Source organism: Molothrus aeneus, chromosome 3, assembly GCF_037042795.1.
Source record: "Molothrus aeneus isolate 106 chromosome 3, BPBGC_Maene_1.0, whole genome shotgun sequence".
Classification (NCBI taxonomy): domain Eukaryota; kingdom Metazoa; phylum Chordata; class Aves; order Passeriformes; family Icteridae; genus Molothrus; species Molothrus aeneus.
This window is the reverse complement of record NC_089648.1, coordinates 111806433-111823626: the sequence shown is the minus strand read 5'-3', so window position 1 is coordinate 111823626 and position 17194 is coordinate 111806433. Positions and strand designations below refer to the sequence as shown.

Here is a 17194-nt window from a genome sequence, read left to right as displayed (position 1 = left end):
AAATTGGGGGGGAAAAGAGGAGGAAAATAAGGGAAAAATAGGGGGGGAAAAGAGGAGGAAAATAAGGGGAAAATTGGGGGGGAAAAGAGGAGGAAAATAAGGGGAAAATTGGGGGGGAAAAGAGGAGGAAAATAAGGGGAAAATAGGGGGGGAAAAGAGGAGGAAAATAAGGGGAAAATTGGGGAGGAGGAGGGGAAAAAGGAGGAAAATGGGAAAGAAAAATGGGGAGAAAAGGAGGGAAAAAGGAAAAGAAGGGAAAAGAGGAGGGAAATAAGGAAAAATGGGGGAGGAGGAGGGGAAAAAAGAGGAAAATCAGAAAGAAAAATGGGGAGAAAAGGAGGAAAAAAGGAAAAGAAGGGGGGGAAAGGAGGAAAAATGGGGAAAAAAGAAGGGAAAAGGAGGGAAAAGGAGGAAAAATTGAAAAGGAAAAATTGGGGAAAAAGAGGAAAAAAGGAAAGGGAAAAATGTGGGGGAAAAAAAGGAGGAAAATAAGGAAAAATGGGGGGGAGGAGGGGAAAAAGGAGGAAAATGGGAAAGAAAAATGGGGAGAAAAGGAGGAAAATAAGGAAAAGAAGGGAGGGGAAAAGGAGGAAAAATGGGGAAAAAAGGAGGAAAATGGGAAAGAAAAATGGGGAGAAAAGGAGGAAAATAAGGAAAAAATGGGGGGGAAGGAAAAAAGGAGGAAAATGGGGAAAAATGAATAAAATAGGGGTAAAAAGAGGGGGAAAGTGAAAATAAAAAGGGGGAAAAAAGAAAAATGAAAAGGGAAAAATGTGGGGAAAAAAGGTGGAAAATAAGGAAAAATGGGGGGGAAAAGAGGAGGAAAATAAGGGAAAAATTGGGGGGGAAAAGAGGAGGAAAATAAGGGGAAAATTGGGGAGGAGGAGGGGAAAAAGGAGGAAAATGGGAAAGAAAAATGGGGAGAAAAGGAGGGAAAAAGGAAAAGAAGGGAGGGGAAAGGAGGAAAAATGGAGTAAAAGAAGGGAAAATGAGGGAAAAGGAGGAAAAATTGAAAAGGAAAAATTGGGGGAAAAAAAGGAAAAAAGGAAAGGGAAAAATGTGGGGGAAAAAAGGAGGAAAATAAGGAAAAATGGGGGGGAGGAGGGGAAAAAGGAGGAAAATGGGAAAGAAAAATGGGAGAAATGGAGGAAAAAAGGATAAGAAGGGGGGGGAAAGGAGGAAAAATGGAGAAAAAAGAAGGGAAAATGAGGGAAAAGGAGGAAAAATGAAAAGGAAAAATTGGGGGAAAAAAGGAAAATGGAAAGGGAAAATGTGGGGAAAAGGAGGAAAATAAGGAAAAATGGGAAAAGTGGTGGGGAAAAGGAGGGGAAAAGGAGGGGAAAAAGGGAGGAAAATTTGGGGAAAATGGGGAGAAAAGGAGGAAAATGGGGAAAATGAAGCAAAGAAAATGGGGGAGAAAAGGAGGGAAAAAAGGAAAAGGAAAAATTGGGGAAAAAGAGGAAAAAGGAAAATGGAAAGGGAAAAATGTGGGGAAAAAAGGAGGAAAATAAGGAAAAAATGGGGGGAAATGAGGAAAAAACCCAAGAAACACCAGGAAAATGGGGAAAAAAGGAATAAACCCAGGAAATTAAATCCCCAAATCCCTGGATCCCACCCCATTTCCCCACTTTTCCAGCAGAATTCCTGATTTTCCAGCACCAAAACTCAAATTTTCCCCATTTTCTCCCATTTTTTTTTCCTCCCACACCCTAACCCCCAAATTTTGGCTGCAAAATCTGAATTTCCCCCCTTTTTTTTTTCCGTTTTCCCTCTTTTTTTCCCCAAGAATTTTGAGGAGAAAAGAACAAAACCCTGAAAATTCCACCTGCAAAGAGAAAAACTTCATTAAATTCCATTAAATTCCATTAAAATTCCAATAAAAACCCCACCAAAAATAAAAAAACTTTTTCCTGCCAGAGCATTCCATTATTATTCTTTTATTATTATTATTATTAATTATTAATTAATTATTAATTATTCTTTTTAAATATTCAAAGCTACTCCAGCTGTTAAACACAATCCAAGCAGAAAAAAAAAAAAAAACAAACCATTTTATTCTCTTTTTTTTTTCTTCTTTTTTTTTTCCATAATTTTCCAGAAGTTTTCCATCTTTTCCCTCAGGAAAAAAAAAAAAACAAAAATCCCAAAAAAACCAAAATTATCTACAAGAATCCCTCCCCCAACCCCTTTTTTTATTATTATTTTCCCTACAAATTATTGCAGATTTCCCATTTTTTTTGTCATTTTTCAGCATTTTTTCCCCTCTTTTCTTGCACTATACACGAGGTTTTCCCTCCTCATCCCACGGAATTCCAGAGGGATGGGAAAAACCAGCAAAAAAAACCATGGAAAAACTGGGTCAAAATAGGAAATTCTTTTTTTTTTCTCTTTTTTTTTTATGGTTTTTTCTGAATTTTTTTGGAAAAAAACCCCACAAATTCCACGATTTTTTTTTTTTTTTGTATTTTTTGCTAGAAAAAGCTGATTGTACGCACGAGCCAAGGGAAAGGGGGACCAAAAATGGGAATTTGAGTGGATTGGACCAAAAAATTGGGGATTTTCCAGCGGAATTCCGGAGTTTTTCCCCTTTTTTTGGGGTTTTTTTTGTTGTTTTCCGGGCCCCGCGTCAGATCCAGCTGAGACTGAGCTTCCTCTGCTTCCTCTGCTTCCTCTTCCTCGCTGGTTTTGGGTGGGTTTCTGCTGGGAATTCTTGGAGCAGGGAATGGGAATGGAAAAATTGGGATGGGCCTGGAGGAGGGGGTGGGGAAAAGGGGGGAAAAACGGGGGAAAATGGGGGGAAAAATAAGGGGGAAAAATAAGGGGGAAAGAGAAGAAAATGGGGGGAAAATAAGGGGAAAAATGGGGGGGAAAATAGGGGGGAAAATGGGGGGAAAAATAAGGGGGAAAAGGGGGGGGAAATAGGGGGGAAAATGGGGGGAAAAACGGGGAAAAAATGGGAACAAGGGGAGGGAAAAGGGGGGAAAATGGGGGGAAAAACAGGGGGGGAAAGAGAAGAAAATGGGGGGAAAAGGGGGGGGGAAATGGGGGAAAAACGGGGAAAAAATGGGAAAAAGGGGAGGGAAAAGGGGGGAAAAATGGGGGAAAAACGGGGGAAAAATAGGGGGGAAAAGGGGGGAAGAGAGGGAAGAAAATGGGGAAAAAAGGAGAAAAATAGGGAAGAAAATGGGGGGAAAAGAGGGAAGAAAATGGGGGGAAAAGAGGGAAGAAAATGGGGGGAAAGGGGGAAAATGGGGGGAAAAGGGGGGGAAAAAGGGCGAAAATGGGGGAAAGAGGGAAGAAAATCGGGAAAAAGGGGGGAAAAGAGGGAAGAAAATGGGGGAAAAGGAGGAAAAATGGGGGAAAAAGTGGGAAAAAGGACAAAAAAATGGGGGGAAAAGGGAAAAAGGGAGAAAAGGGAGGAAAAAGGGAAGAAAATGGGGGAAATGGGGGGGAAGAGAGAAGAAATGGGGGAAAAAGAGGGGAAAAAGGGAAGAAAATGGGGGGAAAAGGGGGAAGAAATGGGGGAAAAAAGGGGGAAGAGAGGGAAGAAAATGGGGGAAAAAGGAGGGAAAAGGAGGAAAAAATGGGGGGGAAAGGGAAAAGGGGGGAAAAAGGGGGAAAAATGGGGGGAAAGGAGGAAAAAAGGGAAGAAAATGGGGGAGAAAGGGGGGTGAAAAGGGGGAAAATGGGAGGAAAAAGGGGGAAAAGAGAAGAAAATGGGGGAAGGGGGAAAAATGGGAAAAAAGGGGGAAAATGGGGGAAAAAAGGGGAAAGAGGGAAGAAAATGGGGGGAAAAGGGGGAAAATGGGGGGAAAAAGGGGGGAGAAGGGGGGGAAAATGGAGGGAAAGAGGGAAGAAAATGGGAGGAAAAGGGAAAAAACGGGAGAAAAAAGGGGGAAAAAAGAAGAAAATAGGGGGGAAAAGGGAAGAAAATGGGAGAAAAAAGGGGGAAAATTGGGGGAAAAAGAGGGAAAAAGGGGGAAGAGAGGGAAGAAAATGGGGAAAAAAGGAGGAAAATAGGGAAGAAAATGGGGGAAAAAGAGGGAAGAAAATGGGGGGAAAGGGGGAAAAACGGGGAAAAAAGGGGGAAAAGAGAGAAGAAAATGGGAAAAAGGAGGGAAAGGGTGGAGGAAAAGGGGAAAAAGGAAAAGGAAAAAATGAGGGGAAAAAGGAGAAAAATCAGGAAAAAGGTGAGGAGGGAAAAGGAGAAAAAACAGGGAAAAGAGAGGGGAAAAAGGAGAAAAATCAGGGAAAAGGAGAGGAGGAAAAAGGAGAAAAATCAGGGAAAAGAGAGGGGGAAAAGGAGAAAAAAGAGAGGGGGAAAAGGAGAAAAATCAGGGAAAAGGAGAGGAGAGAAAAGGAGAAAAATCAGGGGAAAAAAGAAGGAAAAAGAGAGGGGAAAAGGAGAAATAAGAGAGAGGGAAAAAATGAGAAAATCAGGGAAAAGGAGAGGGAGGAAAAGGAGAAAAACCAGGGAAAAAGAGAGGGGGGAAAAAAGGGATAAAGAGAGGGGGAAAAAGGAGAAATAAGAGAGGGGGAAAAAGGAGAAAAATCAGGGAAAAGGAGAGGAGGGAAAAGGGAAAAAACCAGGGAAAAGAGAGGGGGAAAAGGAGAAAAAACAGGGAAAAGGAGAGGAGGGAAAGGAGAAAATCAGGGAAAAAAGAGAGGGGAAAAGGAGAAAAGTCAGGGAAAAAGAGAGGGGGAAAAAGGAGAAAAAACAGGGAAAAGAGAGGGGGAAAATGAGAAAAATCAGGGAAAATGAGAGGAGGGAAAGGAGAAAATCAGGGAAAATGAGAGGAGGGAAAGGAGAAAATCAGGGAAAAAGAGAGGGGGAAAAGGAGAAAAAACAGGAAAAAGAGAGGGGGAAAAGGAGAAAAAACAGGGAAAATGAGAGGGGGAAATGAGAAAAATCAGGGAAAAAGAGAGGAGGGAAAGGAGAAAATCAGGGAAAAAGAGAGGGGAAAAAGGAGAAAAACTGGGGAAAATGAGAGGGGAAAAAAGAAGGAAAATGAGAGGAGGGAAAAGGAGAAAACCAGGGAAAAGAGAGGGAGAAAGAGCAGGGAAAAGGCCCAGAAGGCCGAAAGCCGAGGGCACAGCCTTGGGGCGAGGCCCATTCCCCTTTCCCAGCGCCCTCCCCGGTTCCCCATTTCCCAGGGCACTGCCCAGGTCCCTGCGGCGGGCGGGGCTGGGTATCAAAATTCCCATAAAAATAGATCCTATCGAATAATTCCTCTGTGGTTGTGTCCATCCTCCCCAGGCTGGGGTTGGTGGGTTTGGGGATCCCAGCTCTGTGGGTTCATTCGTTCTGTCAGCAGCTGCTGCAGGAACAGGAACAACGCTGGGGTTTCTGGGGTTGTTTTTGGGATTCCCAGCTCTGTGGGTTCATTCGTTCTGTCAGCAGCTGCTGCAGGAACAGGAGCAGGAACAGGAACAACCTTGGGGTTTCTGGGATTCCCAGATCTGTGGGTTCATTCGTTCTGTCAGCAGCTGCTGCAGGAGCAGGAACAGGAGCAGGAGCAGGAACAGGAGCAGGAGCAGGAGCAGGAGCAGGAGCAGGAGCAGGAACAACGTTGAGGTTTTTGTTTTTGGGATTCCCAGCTCTGTGGTTTCATTCGTTCTGTCAGCAGCTGCTGCAGGAGGAGCAGGAACAGGAACAACCTTGGGGTTTTTGGGATTCCCATCTCTGTGGGTTCATTCGTTCTGTCAGCAGCTGCTGCAGGAGGAGCAGGAACAGGAACGGGAACAACGTTGGGGTTTCTGGGCTGTTTTTGGCATTCCCAGCCCTGTGGGTTCATTCTGTCAGCAGCTGCTGCAGGAGCAGGAACAGGAACAACGCTGGGGTTTTTGTTTTTGGGCACTCCCATCTCTGTGGGTTCATTCATTCTGTCAGCAGCTGCTGCAGGAGGAGCAGGAGCAGGAACAGGAGCAGGAACAACCTTGGGGTTTTTGGGATTCCCAGCTCTGTTGGTTCATTCGTTCTGTCAGCAGCTGCTGCAGGAGGAGCAGGAACAACACTGGGCTGTTTTTGGGCACTCCCAGATCTGTGGGTTCACTCATTCTGTCAGCAGCTGCTGCAGCTGGAGCAGGAACAGGAGCAGGACCCACGCCAGGGTTTTTGGGATTCCCATCTCTGTGGGTTGGTTCATTCCGTCAGCAGCTGCTGCAGGAGGAGCAGGAACAGGAGGAGCAGGAGCAGGAGCAGGAACAACGTTGAGGTTTTTGTTTTTGGGATTCCCAGCTCTGTGGGTTCATTCGTTCTGTCAGCAGCTGCTGCAGCAGGAGCAGGAGCAGGAACAACGCTGGGGTTTTTGGGATTGGGAATTCCCATCTCTGTTGGTTCATTCTCTCAGCAGCTGCTGCAGGAGGAACACGACCAGGAGGAGCAGGAACAACGTTGGCGTTTTTGGGATTGGGATTCCCAGCTCTGTGTGTGGGTTCATTCTGTCAGCAGCTGCTGCAGGAGGAGCAGGAACAGGAGGAGCAGGAGCAGGAACAACGCTGGGATTTTTGGGCTGTTTTTGGGCACTCCCATCTCTGTGGATGGGTTCATTCATTCTGTCAGCAGCTGCTGCAGCAGGAGCAGGAACAGGAGCAGGACCCACGCCGGGGTTTTTGGGGCTGGGATTCCCATTTCTGTGGGTTGGTTCATTCTGTCAGCAGCTGCTGCAGGAGGCTCTTGGGAGGAGCAGGAGAAGGAACAACGTTGGGGTTGGGCACTCCCAGCTCTGTTGGTTCATTCCGTCAGCAGCTGCTGCAGGAGGAGCAGGAGCAGGAACGTTGGGGTTTTTGGGATTCCCATCTCTGTTGGTTCATTCATTCTGTCAGCAGCTGCTGCAGCTGGAGCAGGAACAACGCTGGGGTTTCTGGGCTGTTTTTGGGCACTCCCATCTCTGTGGGTTCATTCATTCTGTCAGCAGCTGCTGCAGGAGGAGCAGGAACAGGAGCAGGAACAGGAGCAGGAACAGGAGCAGGACCCACGCCGGGGTTTTTGGGGCCGGGATTCCCATTTCTGTGGGTTCATTCTGTCAGTAGCTGCTGCAGCTGGAGCAGGAGCAGGAACGTTGGGGTTTTTGGGATTCCCATCTCTGTTGGTTCATTCATTCTGTCAGCAGCTGCTGCAGCAGGAGCAGGAACAAGAGGAGCAGGAACAACGCCAGGGTTTTTGGGCTGTTTTTGGGAATCCCATCTCTGTTGGTTCATTCATTCTGTCAGCAGCTGCTGCAGGAGCAGGAACAGGAACAACGCTGGGGTTTTTGGGGCCGGGATTCCCATTTCTGTGGGTTGGTTCATTCTGTCAGCAGCTGCTGCAGGAGGAGCAGGAACGGGAGCAGGATCCACACCAGGGTTTTTGGGCTGTTTTTGGGGTTCCCATCTCTGTGGGTTGGTTCATTCCATCAGCAGCTGCTGCAGGAGGAGCAGGAGCAGGAGCCACGCCAGGGTTTTTGGGCTGTTTTTGGGGTTCCCATCTCTGTGGGTTGGTTCATTCCGTCAGCAGCTGCTGCAGGAGGCTCTTGGGAGGAGCAGGAGCAGGAACGTTGGGGTTTTTGGGGTTCCCATCTCTGTGGGTTCATTCCGTCAGCAGCTGCTGCAGGAGGCTCTTGCCCGGCGCCGCAGGAACGGGAGCAGGAACGGGAGCAGGACCCGGAGGAGCAGGACCCACGCCGGGGTTTTTGGGGGCGGCCATGGGAGCAGCCGGCGGCGGCGGCGGCGGCGGGGGCGCGTTGAGGTAGGGATCGCCCACCAGGTTGACCGTGCACTGCACGTCGGCAAACACCTGCACCTGCTGCACCTGGGCAACGGGACCGGGGCGACACAGGAAACAAACCAAAGGAAATAATAAAATAAAATAAAATAAAATAAAATAAAATAAAATAAAATAAAATAAAATAAAATAAAATAAAATGAAATAAAATAAAATTAAATTAAATAAAATTAAAAAATAAAATAAAATAAAATAAAATAAAATAAAATAAAATAAAATAAAATAAAATAAGATAAAATAAAATAAAATAAGATAAGATAAAATAAAATAAAATAAAATAAAATAAAATAAAATAAAATAAAATAAAATAAAATAAGATAAAATAAAATAAAATAAGATAAAATAAAATAAAATAAAATAAAATAAGATAAAATAAAATAAAATAAGATAAAATAAAATAAAATAAAATAAAATAAAATAAAATAAAATAAAACACAAAACAAAGCAAAACAAAGCAAAAGAAAAACAAAATAAAACAAATACACAACAAAACAAAATAAAACAAAAAACCAAACAAAAACAAAACCAGAAACAAACAACAAAAAACCAAAGCAAACAAAAAAGACCCAAAAAACAAAAAACAAAAAAACAAAAAAAACAAAGAAAACCCAAAAAAACCCACAAAAAAATCCAAAACCAAAACAAAGCAAAACAAAAAAAAAAAAAAACAAAAAACCCAAACCCCCCCAAAAAAGCCAAAAAAACCCCAAAAAAAACAAAAAAACCCAAAACCAAAACAAAAAAAACAACAAAAAAAAACCAAACAAAACAAAAACCCAAAACAAAAAAACCAAACAAAAACAAAAAAACAAACCAAAAAAAACCAAAAAACCCCAAAGAAAACAAAAAAAACCCCAAAAAAAACCCAAACAAAGCACAAAAACCAAAGAAACAAAAAGAAACCCAAAAAAGACAAAAAACGCCAAAAACCCAAATAAAAAACCAAAATTAAACAAAAAAACCAAAAAAACCAAAAAATGGCCAAAAAAACCCCAAAAAACAAATAAAAAATGAAAATAAGACCAAAACAAAAATAAAATGAAAAAATACCCCAAAATAAAACAACCAAACCAAAAAATGACAAAAATGACCAAAAAAACCCCAAAACCAAAAAAAAACGAAATAAAACAAAAAAAAAACCAAAAAAACCACCAAACAAACCAAAAGAGAAACCAAAAAAAACCCCAAAGAAAACGCAAAAAAACAAAAAAAAAACCAAAACAAAAAAAAACAACGAAAAGAAAAAACAAAACAAAACCAGAACAAAAAAAAACAAAACAAAAAAACCAAAACAACAAAGCAAACGAACAAAAAAAAACAAAAAAAAAAAAAAAAAAATCAAAACAAAACCAAAAAAAACCAAAAAAAGAGGAGAAAGAAAGGAGAGAAAAAGAGAGAGAAAAAGAGAGAGGGGTTTAGCGGCTCCGGGGCGGGCGGCGCGGGGCGCGGGAGCCGCGTGCGTGGAGCTGAAACTCACGCGAGAGCTCGGGCTCTAGTCTGGAGCCAGCCCAGAGAAGAACTCTTCGGTCTTCAGGCCCTAGGAGAGAAAAGCGCTGAGGCCCAGCCGGCCCCGGGCACAGACTGGGATGGGCTGGGAGTAAACGGCTCCACAGGGAGCTGGGATGGGGCTGGAGGCATCTCAGGGGGGTTGAGGAACGGGGTGGGGGGAGATGATCCTGAGCTTTGAGGATTGGGAGATGGCGGGCGTCCATCCAGGGGAAAAACAAATTTGGGATAATGGCAGAAAAACGGCTCCACAAGGAGCTGGGATGGGGCTGGAGGCATCTCAAGGGGTTTGAGGAACGGGGTGGGTGGAGATGATCCTGAGGTTTGAGGATTGGGAGATGGTGGGCGTCCATCCAGGGGAAAAACAAATTGGGATCGTGGTGGAAAAACGGCTCCACAAGGAGCTGGGATGGGGCTGGAGGCATCTCAAGGGGTTTGAGGAACGGGGTGGAGGTGGAGACATCCTGGATTTCTGTGGAGGTGGAACCATCCGGGAGTTCCATGGATGGGGAGGTTCCTGGTGGCTCCCAGGTGTTGAGTCAGGAAAAAATTTGGAATCATGGCAGAAAAACGGCTCCAAAAGGAGCTGGGATGGGGCTGGAGGCATCTCAGAGGGGTTTGAGGAACGGGGTTGGCCATGGGGTGGGTGGAGGTGGAGCCATCCCGGATTTCTGGATTCTGTGGATGGGGAGGTTCCTGGTGGCTCCCAGGAGCTGATCCAGGAGAAAGAAAAATTGGGATTATGGTGGAAAAACGGCTCCAAAAGGAGCTGGGATGGGGTTGGAGGCATCTCAGGGGGGTTGAGGAACGGGGTGGAGGTGGAGACATCCGGGAGTTTCGTGGATGGGGAGGTTCCTGGGGGCTCCCAGGAGCTGATCCAGGAAAATAAAATTGGGATTATGGCAGAAAAACGGCTCGAAAAAGAGATGGGATGGGGCTGGAGGCATCTCAGAGGGGTTGAGGAACGGGGTGGGTGGAGATGACCCTGAGGTTTGAGGATTGGGAGATGGCAGGCGTCCATCCAGGGGAAAAACAAATTTGGGATTGTGGCAGAAAAACGACTCCACAAGGAGCTGGGATGGGGCTGGAGGCATCTCAGAGGGGTTTGAGGAATGGGGTGGAGGTGGAGACATCCTGGATTTTCATGGACTGGGACATCCCCAGCAGTTCCTGGTGCTGATCCAGGAGAAAAAATTTGGGATTGCAGTGGGAAAATGGCTCCCAAGAGAGCTGGGATGGGGCTGGAGGCATCTCAGAGGGGTTTGAGGAACGGGGTTGGCCATGGGGTGGGTGGAGGTGGAGCCATCCCGGTGGATTCTGTGGATGGGGAGGTTCCTGGGGGGTCCCAGGAACTGATCCAGGAGAAAAAAAAATTTGGGATTATGGTGGAAAAACGGCTCCACAGGGAGCTGGGATGGGTTTGGAGGCATCTCAAGGGGTTTGAGGAATGGGGTGGAGGTGGAGACATCCTGGATTTCCGTGGAGGTGGAACCATCCGGGAGTTCATGGATAGGGAGGTTCCTGGTGGCTCCCAGGTGTTGAGTCAGGAAAAAATTTGGGATTGTGGCAGAAAAACGGCTCCAAAAGGAGCTGGGATGGGGCTGGAGGCATCTCAGACGGGTTTGAGGAACGGGGTTGGCCATGGGGTGGGTGGAGGTGGAGCCATCCCGGATTTCTGGATTCTGTGGATGGGGAGGTTCCTGGTGGCTCCCAGGATCTGATCCAGGAGAAAAAAAATTTGGGATCATGGTGGAAAAACGGCTCCAAAAGGAGCTGGGATGGGGTTGGAGGCATCTCAGGGGGGTTGAGGAATGGGGTGGAGGTGGAGACATCCGGGAGTTTCGTGGATGGGGAGGTTCCTGGGGGCTCCCAGGAGCTGATCCAGGAAAATAAAATTGGGATTATGGCAGAAAAACGGCTCGAAAAAGAGATGGGATGGGGCTGGAGGCATCTCAGAGGGGTTTGAGGAACGGGGTGGGTGGAGATGACCCTGAGGTTTGAGGATTGGGAGATGGCAGGCGTCCATCCAGGGGAAAAACAAATTTGGGATAATGGCAGAAAAACGACTCCAAAAGGAGCTGGGATGGGGCTGGAGGCATCTCAAGGGGTTGAGGAACGGGGTGGACGTGGAGACATCCTGGATTCCTGTGGAGGTGGAACCATCCAGGAGTTTCGTGGATGGGGAGGTTCCTGGTGGCTCCCAAGTGTTGATTCCAGAAGAAACTGGGGATTGTGGCAGAAAAACGGCTCCACAAGGAGCTGGGATGGGGCTGGAGGCATCTCAGAGGGGTTTGAGGAACGGGGTGGAGGTGGAGACATCCTGGATTTCCGTGGAGGTGGAACCATCCGGGAGTTCCATGGATGGGGAGGTTCCTGGTGGCTCCCAGGTGTTGAGTCAGGAAGAAATTTGGGATTGTGGCAGAAAAACGGCTCCACAAGGAGCTGGGATGGGGCTGGAGGCATCTCAGAGGGGTTTGAGGAACGGGGTGCAGGTGGAGCCATCCTGCAGTTTCATGGACTGGGACATCCCCAGCAGTTCCTGGTGCTGATCCAGGACAAAAAATTTGGGATTGCAGTGGAAAAACGGCTCCAAAAGGAGCTGGGATGGGTTTGGAGACATCTCAAGGGGTTTGAGGAACGGGGTTGGCCATGGGGTGGGTGGAGGTCGATCCATCCCAGATTTCTGGATTCTGTGGATGGGGAGGTTCCGGGGGCTCCCAGGAACTGATCCAGGGAAAAGAAAAATTGGGATTATGGTGGAAAAACGGCTGCAAAAGGAGCTGGGATGGGTTTGGAGGCATCTCAGAGGGGTTTGAGGAACGGGGTGGGTGGAGGTGGAGCCGTCCCTGCTTTTCATGGATGGGGAGATTCCTGGTGACTCTGAGCCCTGATCCAGGGAAAAGCCTGGGATGGTGGTGGGAACACGGCTCCCAGTGGAGCTGGGTGGGGTTTGGAGGCATCTCAGGGGCTTTGAGGAACGGGGTTGGTCGAGGGGCGGGTGGGGGTGGAGCCATCCTGGATTTCCCGTTCCTGGCCGAGGCGGCGGCGGCAGCAGCGACGTTCTGGGGTCTCTGGGGGTGGATTTGGTGGCACCTGGCAGTGGTGGCACCGTGGTGGCTTCAGCCCAATGGTGTCACCCAAACATTGATTGACCGTGGTGGCTTCAGCCCAGTGGTGTCACCCAATGGTGTCACCCAATGGTGGTGGGACCATGGTGGCTTCAGCCCAATGGTGTCACCCAGTGGTGTCACCCAATGGTGGTGGGACCATGGTGGCTTCAACCCAAGGGTTGTCACACAACAGTGTTTGGACCTTGGTGGCTTCAACCCAAGAGATGTCACCCAATGGTGTCACCCATCCCTGAGGTGACCATGGTGGCTTCAACCCAGTGGTGTCACCCATCACTGAGGTGACCATGGTGGCTTCAAGCCCATGGTGTCACCCAGCGCTGGTGGGACCACGGTGGCTTCAACTCCAAGGATTGGTCATCACCCAGCACTGGTGGCCCCGTGGTGCGGTCACCCCATGGTTGGCTGTCACCCAACACCGGTGGCTGAGGCCTTAGGGGTGTCCCCAACACCGGTGGGACCTTGGTAACTTCAAACCCAGGGGCTGGTCATGACTCAGTGCTGGTGGGACCTTGGTGGCTTCAGCCCCAAGGGTGTCACCAGGGCTGGTGGGACTATGGTGGCATCAGCCCCAAGGGTGTCACCAGTGCTGGTGGGACCATGGTGGCATCAGCCCCAAGGGTGTCACCAGTGCTGGTGGGACTATGGTGGCCTTAGCCCCAAGGGTGTCACCCAGCGCTCGTGGGACCATGGTGGCATCAGCCCCAAGGGTGTCACCAGTGCTGGTGGGACTATGGTGGCATCAGCCTCAAGTGGTGTCACCAGTGCTGGTGGGACCATGGTGGCCTCAGCCCTAGGTGATGTCACCCAGTGCTGGTGGGACCAGGTGGCTTCAAACCCCAGAGGTGTCCCTGAACATTGGTGTGACCACAGTGACTTCAAACCCCAGAGGTGTCACCCCATGGGTGTCACCCCTCTGCTGGTGGCACCAGGGTGATTTCAAAGCCAAGGGTGTCACCCAACGTTGGTGTGACCCTGGTGGCTTCAAAGCCAAGGGTGTCACCCAACGTTGGTGTGACCCTGGTGGCTTCAAGGCCAAGGGTGTCACCCAACGTTGGTGTGACCCTGGTGGCTTCAAGGCCAGTGGTGTCACCCAACGTTGGTGTGACCCTGGTGGCTTCAAGGCCAGTGGTGTCACCCAACGTTGGTGTGACCCTGGCGACCTCAGCCCCAAGGGGTGTCCGTCACCCAACAACTCTGCCTTGGTGGCACCTTGGTGGCTCCAACCCCAGGAGATATCACCTGACCTTGGTGTGACCATGGTGGCTTCAACCCAGTGAGTGCCACCCAACGCTAATGACACCATGGTGGCTCCAACCCCAAGGGGTGACACCCAATGGGTGTCCCCCAACGCACCGTGGTGGCTCCAACCCTGGGAGGTGTCGCCCAATGGGTGTCACCCACCATTGGTGTGACCTTGGTGACCTCAACCCGAATTGGTGGCACCCAACATTGGTGGCACCATGGTGACTTCAAGAGGTGTCACCCAACATTGGTGTGACCCTGGTGACCTCAACCCCAACTGGTGCCACCCAACATTGGTGTGACCTTGGTGACCTCAACCTGAATTGGTGGCACCCAACATTGGTGGCACCATGGTGACCTCAAGAGGTGGCACCCAACATTGGTGGCACCATGGTAACCTCAACCCCAACTGGTGCCACCCACCATTGGTGTGACCTTGGTGACCTAAACCCCAATAGGTGTCACCCAACATTGGTGGCACCATGGTGGCTCCAGCTCCAAGAGGTGTCACCCAACATTGGTGGCACCATGGTGGCTCCAACTCCAAGAGTGTCACCCACCATTGGTGTGACCTTGGTGACCTCAACCCCAATGGGTGTCACCCAACATTGGTGTGACCTTGGTGGCTCCAACCCCAGGAGCTGACACCCACTGGGTGACACCAACACTGATGGCACCTTCGTGGCTCCAACCCCAAGAGGTGCCACCCAACATTGGTGTGACCTTGGTGACCTCAACCCCAAGGGGTGTCACCCAGTGGTGTCACTCAATGCTGGTGGCACCAAGGTGACTTCAAACCCAATGGGTGCCACCCAACACTGGTGGCACCATGGTGACCTCAGGCCCAAGAGGTGTCACCCAGCGGGTGCCACCCAACACTGGTGACACCATAGAGACTTCAAGCCCAAGGGGTGTCACCCATTGGTGCCATCCCAACATTGGTGTGACCCTGGTGGCTCCAACCCCAGGAGGTGACACCCACTGGATGACACCAACACTGGTGTGACCTTGGTGTCACCCTACGCTGGTGGCACCATGGTGGCTCCAACCCCAAGAGGTGGCACCCAACGCTGGTGTGACCCTGGTGGCTTCAACCCTAAGGGGTGTCACCCAGGGGGTGCCACCCAGCATTGATGGCACCATGGGAACCTCAACCCCAAGAGGTGTCACCCAATGGGTGTCACCCAATGCTGGTGGCACCACAGTGGCTCCAACCACGGGAGGTGTCACCTAACGCTGGTGGCACCAAGGTGACTTCAAACTCAGGGGGTGCCACCCAATGGGTGTCACCCAACATTGGTGTGACCTTGGTGACTCCAACCCCAACCCCAACGGGTGTCACCCAATGGGTGTCCCCCAGCACTGGTGTGACCTTGGTGACCCCAACCCCAACGGGTGTCCCCAAACACTGGTGGCACCGTGGTGGCTCCAGCTCCAAGAGGTGACACCCACTGGGTGACACCAACACTGGTGATACCTTGGTGTCACCCACCATTGGTGTGACCATGGGGACCTCAAACTCAAGGGGTGTCACCCACCATTGGTGTGACCTTGGTGATGTCAACCCCAATGGTATCACCCCATGGGTGTCACCCAACACTGGTGGCACCAGGGTGACTTCAAACCCAAGAGGTGTCACCCAATGGGTGTCCCCCAACGCTGGTGTGACCACGATGACCTCAACCCCAACGGGTGTCACCCGACACTGGTGTGACCTTGGTGACCTCAACCCCGATGGGTGTCACCCGACACTGCTGTGACCTTGGTGACCTCAACCCCAGGAGCTGTCACCCGACATTGGTGCCACCCAAGGCTGGTGCGCTCCTGGTGCCATGCCCTGGAGGAACCTCCCAGCCCGGCCCATCCCAGCCCATCCCATCCCGGCCCAGCCCAGCCCAGCCCAGCCCATCCCGGCGCTGCCCCCATTCCGTGCCCAGGGCTCCGGGCGGGTTTGGGGCCATGGCGGCGGCGCGGCCGTACCTGGGCACCGTCGGGCTCGGCCTTGAGCAGCTCCGCGGGGCCCAGCTGGCCACAGAACAGCCCCGGGGGCCTCAGCGCCGCCTCCGCCACCTGCGCACAACGGGAAACAACGGCCGGGTGAACGGAGGGAGAGAACGGCGGGAATGAATGGTGGGAATGAATGGCGGGAGTGAATGGCGGGAGTGAATGATGGGAGTGAACGATGGGAATGAATGATGGGAGTAAATGGCGGGAATGAATGATGGGAGTGAATGGCGGGAATGAATGGCGGGAGTGAATGATGGGAGTGAATGATGGGAGTGAACGGCGGGAATGAATGATGGGAGTGAATGGCGGGAATGAATGGCGGGAGTGAATGATGGGAGTGAATGATGGGAGTGAATGATGGGAGTGAACGGCGGGAATGAATGATGGGAATGAACGGCGGGAATGAATGATGGGAATGAACGGCGGGAATGAATGATGGGAATGAATGGCGGGAATGAACGGAGAGAGTGAATGATGGGAATAAATGATGGGAATGAATGATGGGAATGAACGGCAGGAGTGAATGATGGGAGTGAATGGCGGGAATGAATGATGGGAATGAACGGCAGGAGTGAATGATGGGAATAAATGATGGGAATGAACGTCAGGAGTGAATGATGGGAGTGAATGATGGGAGTGAACGATGGGAATGAATGGCGGGAATGAATGCTGGGAGTGAACAGTGGGAATAAACGCCAGGAATGAATGCCGGGAATGAACACCAGGAATGAATGCTGGGAGTGAATGCTGGGAGTGCCGGGAAGGGCGACGAGGGCGGCTCAGGGGTGTGCGATGGGGATGCTGTGTTTGGGGGTTTGGGATGGCGATGTCACCTTTGGTGGGATTTGGGATGGGGACTCTCCATGGATCCACGGGGGATCCCAACGGGATCTGCCCCAACGCTCTCCTCCTCTCCTTCCCCTGCCCTATATCCACCCATTCCTGATCCCATTCCTGATCCCATTCCTGATCCCATCTCCTATTCCCAAGGATCCACAGCTCCATTCCCGATCCCATTTCTGATTCCATTCCCAATCCCATTCCCAGGGATCCACAGCCACATTCCCAATCCCATTTCCAGTCCTAATCCCAATCCAATTTCCTATTCCCAAGGATCCACAGCCTCATTCCTGATCCCATTCCCATTCCCATTTCCAGTGGAAACAGGAACAGATCCACAGCCCCATTCCCAATCCCATTCTTGATCCCATTGCCCATTCCCGGTGATTCCCAGCCTCATTCCCGATCCCATTCCTGATCCCTGTCCCATTCCTAATTTCCCAGTGATCCATGGCCCCATTCCCAGCTCCATTCCTGATCCCATTCCCTATCCCCAGTGGAAACAGGAACAGATCCACAGCCCCACGCCCAATCCCATTCCTGATCCCATTCCCCATTCCCAAGGATCCACAGCCCCATTCCTGATCCCATTCCCAAGGATCCACAGCCCCATTCCTAATCCCATTCCCGATCCCATTCCCAGTGATCCACGGCCCCATCCCACCACCTGGAACCTCTCCAGATGTTCCTGCACCCTCACCTCCAT

General features: G+C 50.0%; 1 protein-coding gene across 1 annotated transcript in view; it reads right to left on the bottom strand.

Annotated features, from left to right (window-relative positions):
* Positions 1 to 4976: 4976 nt before the first annotated feature.
* NCOA1 (nuclear receptor coactivator 1) overlaps positions 4977 to 17194 on the bottom strand; it is a 79425-nt gene continuing 67207 nt past the window's right edge. Inside the window, 3 exon segments of the mRNA XM_066546162.1 lie at positions 4977 to 7559; positions 7698 to 7789; positions 15622 to 15711. Coding sequence (XP_066402259.1) covers positions 7481 to 7559; positions 7698 to 7789; positions 15622 to 15711 — 261 coding nt within the window. The 3' untranslated portion in view covers positions 4977 to 7480.